This window comes from Passer montanus, unplaced genomic scaffold (genome assembly GCF_014805655.1).
Source record: "Passer montanus isolate IOZ18808 unplaced genomic scaffold, ASM1480565v1 scaffold5, whole genome shotgun sequence".
NCBI classification, from domain to species: Eukaryota; Metazoa; Chordata; class Aves; order Passeriformes; family Passeridae; genus Passer; species Passer montanus.
In genome coordinates, this window is record NW_024369929.1 from 10842623 (window position 1) to 10854647 (window position 12025).

At 48.6% G+C, this 12025-nt stretch overlaps 1 protein-coding gene across 3 annotated transcripts in view; it reads left to right on the top strand.

Moving 5' to 3' along the window:
* NTRK3 (neurotrophic receptor tyrosine kinase 3) overlaps positions 1 to 12025 on the top strand; it is a 218904-nt gene that overhangs the window by 46374 nt on the left and 160505 nt on the right. For all 3 annotated transcript variants that reach the window (XM_039723236.1, XM_039723237.1, XM_039723238.1), the window contains exon 4: positions 5780 to 5848. In XM_039723236.1, coding sequence (XP_039579170.1) covers positions 5780 to 5848 — 69 coding nt within the window. The remainder of the gene's footprint in view (positions 1 to 5779; positions 5849 to 12025) is intronic.

The window sequence follows — 12025 nt, forward strand, 5'->3', positions numbered from 1 at the left end:
CCCTCCAGCAGCACACCCCAGGAGCAGTGGTGTGCTCGTGGAATGGCAGGGTCTCTTCTTGTGTGTCACCCACCATGGTGCCTCTCTCCTCTCTGGTTCAGGGTGCTCTGAGTTTGGGAGATTATTGCACGTTCTGACTGTAGACCTAGAACAGGAAATAGTTTGTGGGGAGTGAGATGATTATGTCATGGCACACGCCATGTGACAGCCTTACAAGGTACAGGGCTGAACCTGTGGACAGGAGAAAGGATATAGTTCTACTGCACAAAGGAAGATTGAGACTTGGAGAATTTTTGGTTCTGCTGTGTTTGGGGTCAGAAAAGCCCTGGGGGTTGCTGGGGTGTTGCTTGAGGAGCAGAACTGAGCTGTAGGTAATGCCAGACCATGGCTGAGGACCTCTGTTGATTGTCTCACTCCTCCACACCACCAATATATGTGCCCTGGTGCTGAGCCTGCACAGGGAGCAAATCCAGGAGAGCTCCTGGCAGCTATGAAATCTCAAGCTGACCAGTCTAATGGCACATCCTGCTCTGCTCACTCTGCTTTCTGGGCATGCGAGGCTTGCACGCACTTGGCAGTGCTCAGTCCTTTTCCAGGCTGTCTCAAACGTGTCCTGCTGGGACTTGGGGCTGAGCTATTGGAGATTCCAATCGACTCTAATATTTGCAGAGCCTGATTTGTGGGGAGGCCTGTCCTGCCACAGCTTCTGGGACTTGTTGGGGTAATTTTAGCACATTCATTAAGGGAGGACAGTACATTTTTTCCCTTAATGAGCAAAGCTGCTTACTAAACAGGAAGAGGAGGGAGGGGGACAGGGGAGGCAGGGAGGGTGATGAGGAGTGTAACAGTGCTTTTAGAGGTCATTGGAGTTATCTGGCAGGGATAAGCAAGCCTGAACAGAGCTGCCCCTACAGCAGCATGTGAGGCTGTGACATTCTCCTCTCCTGTGGCCACCAGCACCCAGCTAAGGCTGCAGTGAGCAGTGGGATGATGGGAAGCACCTGTTGTGCCCAAACAGCAAGGGAGTCACATGCAGTGCCAGCAGCATATCCAGCACTGGGGACCACAGCTGAGGGTGTGCATCTCTCCTCTCATTGCTGCCAGGCACTCACTCGTGCTCCCTCAGCCCCAGCTGCTCTGGCAAGTTAATCCCTCCCAGTCGGGATTTTCATAGTGGCACCATGTTATTAAAACGTGTGAAAAACTTCTCCCATGCAGAAATAAATGTGTCAGCTTGGAAACAAGGGCAAGTGGAGGATGGAGCTGCGTGGAGGAGGGACAGGTGCACAGGGTCCCTCCCCAGCAGCAGCGTTTCTGCCATTGCGTTGAGCTGAACTGCATAAAATAACTTACAGTTTAATTACAGGGGCTCCTGCTTGTTGGTGTCATTAATGAGGCAACTGGCTTAATTTAGCTGAATAAAAATGGCTTTAATAGTGGAAACACTTTTGGCTGCTGGGTAATTAAGGGAAAAGAAAAAAATGCTGTCTCCTCTTGCATTAAAGTCCACTCGTTCTGGTCCGCACAAATGTGGACTCCTCTTTGTTCCACCTTCACCCATCCCTTTTTTAACCCCAGGAAATTGTTCAGGACTCCATGAGGCTCCATGGGCCCATCTGTCATGCATGCTGTGACAAAATGGCAAAGGTCACCTTCCCTCCCTGCTGGCCACCAAAGCAAGGTCTTGGCAGTGCCTGCGGGAGCCGTGGGAGAGTGTGTGGGACACGGCGTGTCCCCCCTGAAATGGAGGAGGAGGATGGAGGGAGGGAGCAGGAGCTGGGGTTTAGCTGTCACTCAGTGGTAACAGCCTGTCCTTGAGGTGTGCAGTGAGGTGCTGCTGGGGACAGGAGTAGGAGCCTTGGGAGCACGGCTGCTGCAGCAGGAGGGCTGTGGAGTGGTGTTGAGCCTCAGCCATGGGTGGGTTGGGTGGCTCTGCCCTGGACCTGGTCCAGGTGAGCTCTCTCCAACCCCTTCTCCCTACTCAGCTCCTTTTGGAGTCAAAAAGCACCCTGGCAGCTACTTCTAGAGACTGTCTCCATGGAAAACAGCATCTTGTGAGTGATGGAGAAAATGTCCCATGGCAAAGAAGCACTTTGAATATGTTCCAGGAGTGCTGATGGCAGATCTGTCCTGGGAGAGACAGGCTGCTGCTCATTGCTGAGAAAAATGCAGGGAAGGCATTTTGCATCCCTCTGCCTGTGTTTCCTTGATGTGTGATGTGCTGTATTTTGTTACAGGTGGAATCATGCATAGGCTGTTATAAAGGTTTTCTGGCACAGTGGTACAGGACTCCTTCCACCTTCCTATAATTCTGCCAAATTTTCATTGCTCAGACTGAAGTTTTCTGTTTTGGGTGTCTGCTCCTGGCTGAATCTATTTTTTTCTTATTTCTTTCTAGTTTCACATAAGAGCTTTCTCAAATGTTTGAGCTGGTAGAAGGGAGGTTGGGAAAAAGCTGTTTTACTCAAGATAGAAAATGCTGGTGATGCTGCTGTTGCAGAACATTTGCATCCCCCTTTTGTGGAGGGAAAGAAATCTTGTCAAAGGGCAGATTTTGCTTGGAAGACTTGGTTTTGCTCAGAGACAAAGGTCAGCAGAATCTGTCTTGGTCCAGTTGGAGGGGAGAAGTTTTTCAAAGGATGTTCAGGAATGAGTAAGGGAGAGGAGTAGCAGCCCTTCTGCTGCTGGTGTGGGAGGGTGTAAAAGTGGGGAGGATCATAGGAAGTTTGGGCATGGATAAGAAAATTGAGGCTGAGAAATATTTGGGAGTGACTGGGGAGTAATGAGTAGTGCATTTCAGCCAAATAGGAGGGAGAAGGAAATGGGACAGGAAGGAGAGAAACTGGCACTGCCCAGCCACAGCATAGGATGGTGGGGTTCTTGCCACTCCAGTAATAGGGATTTGGAGGTGGCAACAGACTTGAAAATACTGCAGGAAGGCAGAATGGCCCTTTGAGAGGCTTTGATTTGGAGCTATGAGAGGACTAACTCTGGATGTGAGTGCCTTGATTTTCCCCAACGCTCCCCATTTATGCTGTACAGAACAGTGGGAAACTTGGTGTGTGCAGCTGAGGTTTGTGACTGTGGGGAACCTTGCAATCACCAAACAGGAGTTACAAAGTGCTGGAGCTTAGAGCCTCACCTGTGGAGCCATAATTTAATCTCCTCGTGTGCACGTACTGTGATTCCCTCTCTAATTACAGAATCACATGCTCCCTTCCCCAGGAAACCTGTCCCATCCAGCATGTGGGATGGATCTGTTCTGGGGAGAAACCACTGCTGTGCAGTGAGCTTTCTCTGGAGGAGCTCTATTTTCTGCAGCACAAGTCAGTAGCTATACCCTTTTGTGTGTGGAATCCCAGTGCTGGCATCTCTGACCTTTGGAGGTTTTGTGACCGAAATGGTGCATTTTTAATGTGTGTTTGTGTGCAGCTCCTTTCGGTCTCTGTGCTGAGGTCTGTCTCTGAGCCTGAGGAAGGACCTTTGTGACGTTTTGGAGTTCCCAAGGTGTCTGTTTCCAGTGACAGACATGTTCCTCCCTGTGTGTGTCCGGGCTGATCTGAAATGGAGCCGTGGGTGTGTGTCCCCCTGAGCAGCCCTGCAGAAGTTGATGGTCAGGTCAGATCAAACACTGGCTTTGCCCTTTGAGAACAGAGTCTCCTGCCAGATGTGTGCAAGGAAAGAGCCATCTCCTCTGTCTCTAATGCTTGCTGGGGGTTATTTTCTGGGGGAGGGAGGAGGTAGTAGAGTTGGTTTCCAGGCACTGTGGGAGATGAGGAGCGGAGCACATCTGCCTGGCAAAGCCCCCTGCATTAGTGAGGATGTATCCTTTCTCCATCTCTCTGTGTCCTAAATTGTAATAACACGATCATGCTATTTTTGATTCCCTTATTTGCGTGGAAAGCCTGTTGTTTTTTCTCTTCTCTTTCAGAATCCAATTTTCTCTTGACATTTCTGCCTAATGTAGCAAAACATGACCTTTGAGAAAGGACATTCCAGCGAGATTCACTCCCTCCTCTGCATTTCTGCCTCTCTCCCACATCTTGCTGTCTCTCATGCATCCCCTTTACGCTTCCTTCTTCTCCCTGGGCTGGGGGAGGGAGTTTACTGTCTCACTTTTCAGTAACAGTGAGTTGCTCCTTCCCCTCCCACTTTTCATCTGTCTTTGCAAAATTTCCAGGTGCTCAGTGCTCTGGGGTGGGTAAAGGAGGGAGTCTTGTAATATTTTTCTTCCCCCCTGCTTAGCTTTACCTGCCATTCTTGCCACCTTTATCAGAGGCTGGAAGCAGTTTGTCTACAGACGTGGGGATGGTGGGATCACAGTCGTGTGAAATGAGGTACCTGTGGTTTGCTGTGGTTCCCACAGCGGGATAGTCTGATGTGAAGCAGAGCCAGAATTTAAAAAGGCAGCACTGTGCCATCATTGTGTTTGGGCTTGTTCTTCTGCCAGGCTCGTGGAGAGCCTTTGGGACAATGCTTTGCTGTGTGAGCAGCTTCCCCACTCCTGATTGCAGAGTTCTATGCAGGTGGGACAGGACCAGAATTGCTTTTCCCTTGCTGAAATTCACTGTAAGGGAAGAAATGAACCTGTCATCCCAAATCCTCGTGCATCAGACCTGTGTCAGCAGGAGCCATTCAGGGGTTTGCTCTCTTGGTTTTAGCAATTTTTTGCAAATCAAACAGGGTTTGGGGGCTGAGCCCTGCACAGCTGGACTGCCTTGGGTCATACCTCCTATTTGGCCAGCCCAGAGCTGAATGAACCTCAGGTGATTGATGCCTCTGGTTCTTCATTGCTCTTCCCCGTGGGCCAGGCTGAGGCAGAGGGGCTGCCCTGCCTACCTGTGGCTCACAGCAGGGATGGATTTGGTGAAGGATGTGAGGCAGCACCTCCTGTGTGTTCTGGAGGCCAGCAAAGATATTTGTGGTTCTCCCAGAACTTGTGATCACCCGTTCCTCTGCTCACTCCCCCATGGGCTGGTCACTTGGTTGGTGGCTCTCAGGCTGGCCAGGTGTCCCTGGGAAGGCTGGCCAGGACAGAACGTGTTTCATTACCATCTTTTTGTGCTGTTAGAAACCAGGGGCTGTTCTCCTTCTGCTCACCCTGCTCCAGACACATTTCTTCCTCTTGTTTTTATTAATTCAGTTCCTTTTACATTCTTTCATCCTCTCTGGCTTTCAGCTAAAGAGAAGATGTGTGCTGGGTTGCAAAGCTCTCCCAGGTAGATGAGATTTATGTTTTTGCAAGTTTGGGCAGATGGAGAGAGGGATGGGGAGCTGTTGGCTGCTGTAGCAGTGGTACCCCTGGGTGCAAGCAGCACACAGCCATTCCAGGACACCTGGAATGCACAGCTACTGCAGATCATATGATAACACCTTGGGTAATCATCGTGCTGTCATTTGAACCTGGCTGTTACTATTTTTAACATGAGGTTTGTGCTTAATTTTTTGTTCAAGTTCTGAAATTAGACTTGCTCTTTTTGCTTGTGGTTGGTTGAGCTCCAGATTCATGGGCAAGAATCAGACTTTGGTTTTTTTTTTTCCTTAACATTGCAGCAGGTTATAAATCACTTTTCCCCTTAAAAAAAAAAAAAAAAAAAGAGAAGCTTTCATTTGGGTTTGTCCTCATTAAAATCTCTCATGAAATCTGAACTTGGGTTCTAAACTACTTGACAGCCTCCCCATCGAGGAGGATGATGAGCTCTGTGGAGGTGGTGGGGCCATGTGCAGGAAGAATTATTTACAGTGACTACTTTATTTTTTTTTCCTCTTTAATTTTCAGAGACCTCTCCGGGAACCGGCTCACCACTCTGTCATGGCAACTCTTCCAGACACTGCGACTCTTTGAACTGTAAGTCCCACCCTGGGGGTATCTCCTGGGAAAAGACAGGAGGCTGAGAGGAGGAACGATTTCCAAATAGAGTTATTTTGAAGCCAGCGAATAATTACCTAAAACTCCAGTGGGCAGCAACATCCTTGGAAGGCTTTCCTGGGTATGGGAGCACCAGAGCAGAACTGCTTCTCTTTTAACTTCACAGCAGCTGGCTAATTAATGTCGGGATGATGAACAAGTCATGCTTGGAGTAGTAAATGGTTGACTAACTCTGGGAGCACATTAGAAATACTTACTAGGCCAGATTTTGAGTGAATCTCTTCAAACACTTGCTCTCTGTCGCAGGGCAGAGCTAACTGCTTTTCTTTAGTTGGTGCACATGCTTTACAAGAATACCCTGATTTTTAGGCCCATGATTCCCTTTCTTTCCAGCAATGGAGACACCTCCCAGCTCTGATGTGGGAGATGATGAGATAGTTGTGTCTCCTGGGGCACTGGTGGCCTTCAGCCTGCTGAATTATTGATAGAGCATTCAGCATCGTGCTTGAAGAATAAGTGGACACGAAATCAATGGAGCGTTGCCCTGATAACCTGTTTTGTTGAATTTTAGGAATAGTTGTTTGGTGGGTATAAAAAAATATATATGTAGGATTTGTCCCAGAGGATCCTGGGAAGCTCCATTCATCCTCACTGATGATCAATAGAGCTGTAAGCTAGAAGTGACTTATGAAAGAATAAAGACAGTCTTTCAAGTGGGAGTAAGTGTGTTATCACTGGTGTTACTGCAGTGTATTTTATTTCTGTCAAATTGTTAAATGAAAAATACTAATAGTGATATTAGAAAAGGGAGAAACGCCCTTCTAATGGGGAAATTTGGCTTGCAGAGTTAAAATGCTGAATTCAGAATTTGTCTCCTTGCTGATTACAGCTCTAAATATTTTTCAAGCCTGGCTCGGGTTTCAAGTTTAATAGCATGAGTCATTTGTATTCTTAGACCTTTACTTATTGTCATTGCACTGTCTGGCAAAACTCAGATTGATGGTTGTTACCCGAGAGAGACCCAAGAGTGGAGGAGCAAATGGGACTGCAGTCCTGAGCTGGAGGCACTCGCAGGGCCTGGGGTAATGGTGAGCCTGCAGATTAATGGGAATACTTCCAAAGGGGCTCGTTTTTCTGTGCTTTTTCTTCATTTGGTCATATTTTGTTTCTTCAGGCACGTCCCAGGTCTGCCAGCTCCAGCCAGGCTCAAAAGACCCATACCAAGCACAAAGGGAATTGAGAAGCTGCTTTTTGGGCAGCAAATGGTATTTCACCTGATGAATACATCTGTGCTGTCCTGATATGATGATCCTGGCAGGGAGTTGGGGCGGCTTTGGATGGTGTCAGCAGAGTCACCTGGGGCCAGCACTCTGCAGCTTGGCGAGCAGGAAGGAGCTGAATTACTTGGCTCCAGTTGGAGCTGTCCTCACAGCAGCTTTCTTGGAGATAACAAATCCCAATGAACCAAAGAAGTAGTGCACAAAGAAATGTGGGAGATCACAGAGCTGGTTGGTAGGAAGCTGTGGTGGGGTGGGAAAGCAGAACTGATGTGGTGTGTGTTGTCCATGGTGTCCCACGGGGAGGCTTGGCAGCATGTGGGGCAGGAGCCTCAGGTGAACCTCTCCTGCTCCAGGCTGTGAAAGGGTCTTGGCAAACCAACCTCTGGCACCAGCTCCAGTGAGCAATTTAGACCTACAAAAGTGCCTGCCCACAGGGACTGCCTTGCTGCTGGCTGGGATGGACTAAGAGCCTGGTCAAGTTCATTTTTCCTAAATAACTGGTTTTGGTGCTTCCTGACAAGTGTTCCCCTCTGAGTAACTAAGGATCCTTCATCCACATAGGCACAGCTAGGATGAAGATTACCAGAATAATGTGGTGATGCTGATCCCCAAGCACAACAGGAAAGGGATATTTTATCTGATATCCATTAGGATGTCAGTTTTTAAGGGGTAGGGGGATGTGCCTGCAGCATCCTTCCTGGGGCCATGCTGAACTTTGGAATTGTTGTAAAGATGGCAGCACAGAGGTGTAGCCTGAGCTATGGGCTCTGAATAATCATTCACATAAAGTTGTTTGGAATTAAGGTTAACACACGTTACCTGCTATGAGGGGATTGTGGTCCTGACTGTTAGAAGAATGGGACCTGTTGGTGAGAAAGAGCAGCTCTCCAGAGTTGGGGAGAAATTACTAATGGATCCACAAAAGTGGGAAATACTGTATTATTTTTTTTAGAAATGCAGAGGATGGGTGAGTAAGAGACAGTTTTTTGGCACATTGAGCTCCAAGGAGGCTTACAGAACCTGGGAAGGAGATGCAATACGTGGCCCACATAAAGTGAGTGTGAAACACTGGTGAAAGCTAGAAAGGGAGTTGCAGATTGACATCAGCCAAGGACTTGAAACTGAGCCCAAAACTCTCTGGAAAGGGAGAAGGTGGTGAGCAGCAGAGGCCGATGCAGAGACACCAGCCTGAGGAAGACAGGCTGAGCAGCAGCCTTTGTGCACAGCACTGGAGAGGCCAGGAGACTCCAGGGACAAAGAGAAGCTGACCAGAGTCTCTTCTCCAGAGGGTTACGTCTGTGTGGAGGGTTGGTGGAACAAGTGGGTGCAGAGGCTCACCAGAGATGCCTTGTACTGAATTCCAGTGCCCCTGTGCTATCAGGAAATCGTGGATCCAGAGGAAGGAAAGTCATCCAAGCCAAAACCGTGACTTAGAACAAGGCAGCTTGGAGCAGTGGAGCATGTGGTGAGGGAAGCAGTGGGAGGATTTTCTTCAGGAGAGTGCTGGGAGGAGAACTACAACTGACTGTGACATGGAGATTGCCAGGGAACACGAGACCTGACAAAGCCACTCACAGTGAACAATGAGGAGTAAAGATCAGAAGAGTACTGGGCAGGTGGATGGCAACTTGGGGCTTGAAATTGCTGCTTGGCTGCACCCAAGGTGTCGCAGCCTCACGAAGGAGGTAATGCTTTAAAGAAGAATTTCTTGTTCAACAGAGCTGAGATTTTTCCCTGCTGACTCACTGAAGAAAGGATGGCAAAATTGAGGCACACTTCCAGAGAATATTATCTCTTGCTCGTTCTGGCCAGAAACAAGGCTTGGAATTGTTTCCAGTAACTCCAGCCCTAATTCCCATGGCATGGGCTGACCTTGACCAGCAGGGCTCAGGCTAATGAGTGCACAACTCTCCTAAGTCTGAAGCTGAGTGTGTGCAGGGAAGCATCTGACACATGCAACAGCTCATAAATGTTGGACTTAGAGCCTTTCTTATCCAGAAGTCACAGCTGGTTTCCTCTGTCATGTCCTTGGCTTCCTTTGTCATATCCTCAGAGAGCTTAGAGCTGACATTTCAAGAAATTCCTTCCCGGAAAGACCTAAGACTCTGGATCCAATTACGTCTTTGGTTGTATAAAACCTTGTAGTCCTGAACATCTTGCTGCTCTGCCCAACCCATCAGCATTTCTAATACCAGCAGTCCCTGCCAAGTTGCCCTGCAGTACATTTCTGCAATGCTACAGCAAGAGGCTTTGGTGGGGATGGGGCACAGCAGCATTTCTGTTAATGTTATGAGTCCAACTTAACATGGTCTGTGCCTCCAGCTTTGAAACTTATCAACACCAGCAGTCCCAGTAATAGAGCTGTGGTCAGACAGTGGGTACTTGCCTGCTCTCTGCATTAGCTGAGCCAGCTGTCAGACAGCACACACCACTCCCTGTCCCAGTTCTTTCCTTTCTATCCCAGCCCCTTCTGGCAGGAATTCAGAAACAACAGTTTTGGTTGGACCACCAAGAGAAACACTGGTTCTGGGAAATTAATAGGAATAAAAAAATTAGATTTTGTTTTCTCTCTGCTGTGAGTGCTTTGCTTCTCAAGCTTAGGGAAATGGCCTCAGTCCCAAGGTAGGAAGAGCATTTTAATTGTAAGAGTATGAAACCTTGGCAGGAATTTTATGTGAATTGAAACAGACAGGAGAAGTGTGGCAAGGATCTCTGCTGCCCTCTGAGAGGTTTTAACTGCAGGCAGCTTTGCTTTAGCTGATGAGTGGGGAGGCATGGGACAGGGCATGTGTCTCATTTAGCTGCCTAGTCTGGAGAAAACTGCTTGTGTGTGTGAAGTCCCTGTCTGTTCCAGAGCACACTGGAGTGTTGATGGCATCTGTCTCCCACACTGGTCCACCCTGATGAAAGCCATCAAGGCAGTTTTGGGAGGTAGTGGGTACAGCTCTCTGCAGGGAGCAAAGCTGGGCTCAACCAAGCACCAGCAGCATCAGTTTTGTTGAAGAATTAACTTGATGCCTGCATGGCTCTAGGGTTTCAGTTTTGATGGGTCATTGTCCCATCAAACGGCAGGTCATGGCATGATTGCCACAATTTTCCTCTTTCACAAACATAGTGTGCCTCTTTAGGGAAGGCACCTCAGTACACCCTACTGTCACTCTCTGCTTATGGTGCTGGTGGATGGCTCTGTCTCAGGTGCAGGTTCAGTCCCCTTTTAGGATGAACTCCTTGAGTGCCAGAGCAGCTCTGCTTGTGCAGAGAGCCCAGCTCCCTTGCAGCTGTGACATTTGCTATTTCTCACAGGCATTTTCTGTTTTAAGGAGGGCTGAAGAAGGTGTGGGGGTGTGCACAGCTCCTCAGTGCCTGCAGCCAAGCACAATTTGGCAACAATTGCAGCCTGCATGCAAAAAATGCCCTTTGGGTTTGTTTGCTCGTTCCAGGATTAAGTTGTGCTGGATGTGTCCCACAAAGAGCCTCTTTCCTTAATTCTCACTGGAGTGCTGCTGCACCCGTGGTCTGCAGCTCATGGCAGTGTCCTCTGGTCCAACACTTGTGTTTTGTCCAAAGGGCACCTTGTGGTCCCCAAGGTGCTTCTCCTTGCAGGAAGAGAAGGTGCATTTATGTCCACAAGCAGAGGGTTGTAGGTAGTGGAAGGTGCAGCTGCAATGGACCCTGAAAGGGAAGGGGTCTGAGAAGACAATTGAAAATCCAGGTTTTTGGATGAGTTTAGGACAATGTGAGTGTGGAATTCCCTATGAACCTCTCTGGGGATCTGGCTGGCATGGCAAGGCAGGCACCAGGCAAGGAGGAAAGGGTATTTTCTGCATGTTAGGAATGCTTTAGCAATGCATGTGAGGGACAATGGGTGCACACATGTGCCCCTTCTACCTACAGAGCTGTGCCAGCTGCCCGTGGCACTCAGCACATCGAGCCCCTGTGATGTGATGGGAGTTAATTTGTGCAAAAGCCCCTCTGGGGGTCTCGATTAGAGCGAGTTACACTGCTGGTGTTGGGGCAGGTTGTGGGGAAGTTCTGCCCTGAAGCCCGTGGCTCCTGTATTATTCATGGCCCTTCATGAATTAACAATGGGCCAGGAAAGCTGCTGTCTATTACTTACAGAGCTGCCCCTTAAGTGCTAGGACAGCAGCTCTCCCAGCAGCCTCGTTTTGTGAGGATATTTGCAGCAGTGCAGAATTTCTCCCCCACTGCATCTGAGCTCCCCCAGCTCCCTGCCAGCTCCCAGGGTACATCCCCAGTTATCTGACCTGTCCTTACTCACTTTCCACCCCATATCCTGTTGGTATCAGTGGTTCTGGGGGGCTCCTGAGGGGGAGATTCATGGTTGTGTAGAAGAGGATGTAAAGCCTGTGCAAAGCCCTGGCAGTACCTGTCAGAGCACGCAGGGAATGTCTCATCACTCAAATCACTGCGCTAATCTGCTCTGCTCTGTTAAATTTAGTGCTTTGGCCTTTGAGTTGCTTGTCTGAGCCTTGTACCTGTGTCACAGAGGTTTATGTGCTTTTGGTGGGAAAGAAATGAACTAATGAAAAGCCACAGAGTGAAGCTTAACTCAGTGTTCGCTCTGAAAAAAAAGGTCAGATGACATCTTGATGTATTTGAAAATGCAAAGTGGCATCATTAGGGTTCAGGTTAAGCAGTCCTGGGTGCTACCAGAAGACCCCTTCAGTTCCTCCTCTTGCAGCATTGTCTTGACGAAACAGCAGCTGCAGATGTTTGGAAGGGTGTTTCCAAATCCTGTTAGTCGGTGAAATTAGTTTTGTAAAAGCAAGCATGAATTTTGCAGTAACACGTGGAACAGAGCAGGAAAAAAGCTTTCCCCTGTATGATGGGGGATCTAGATATCACGTGAAACAAT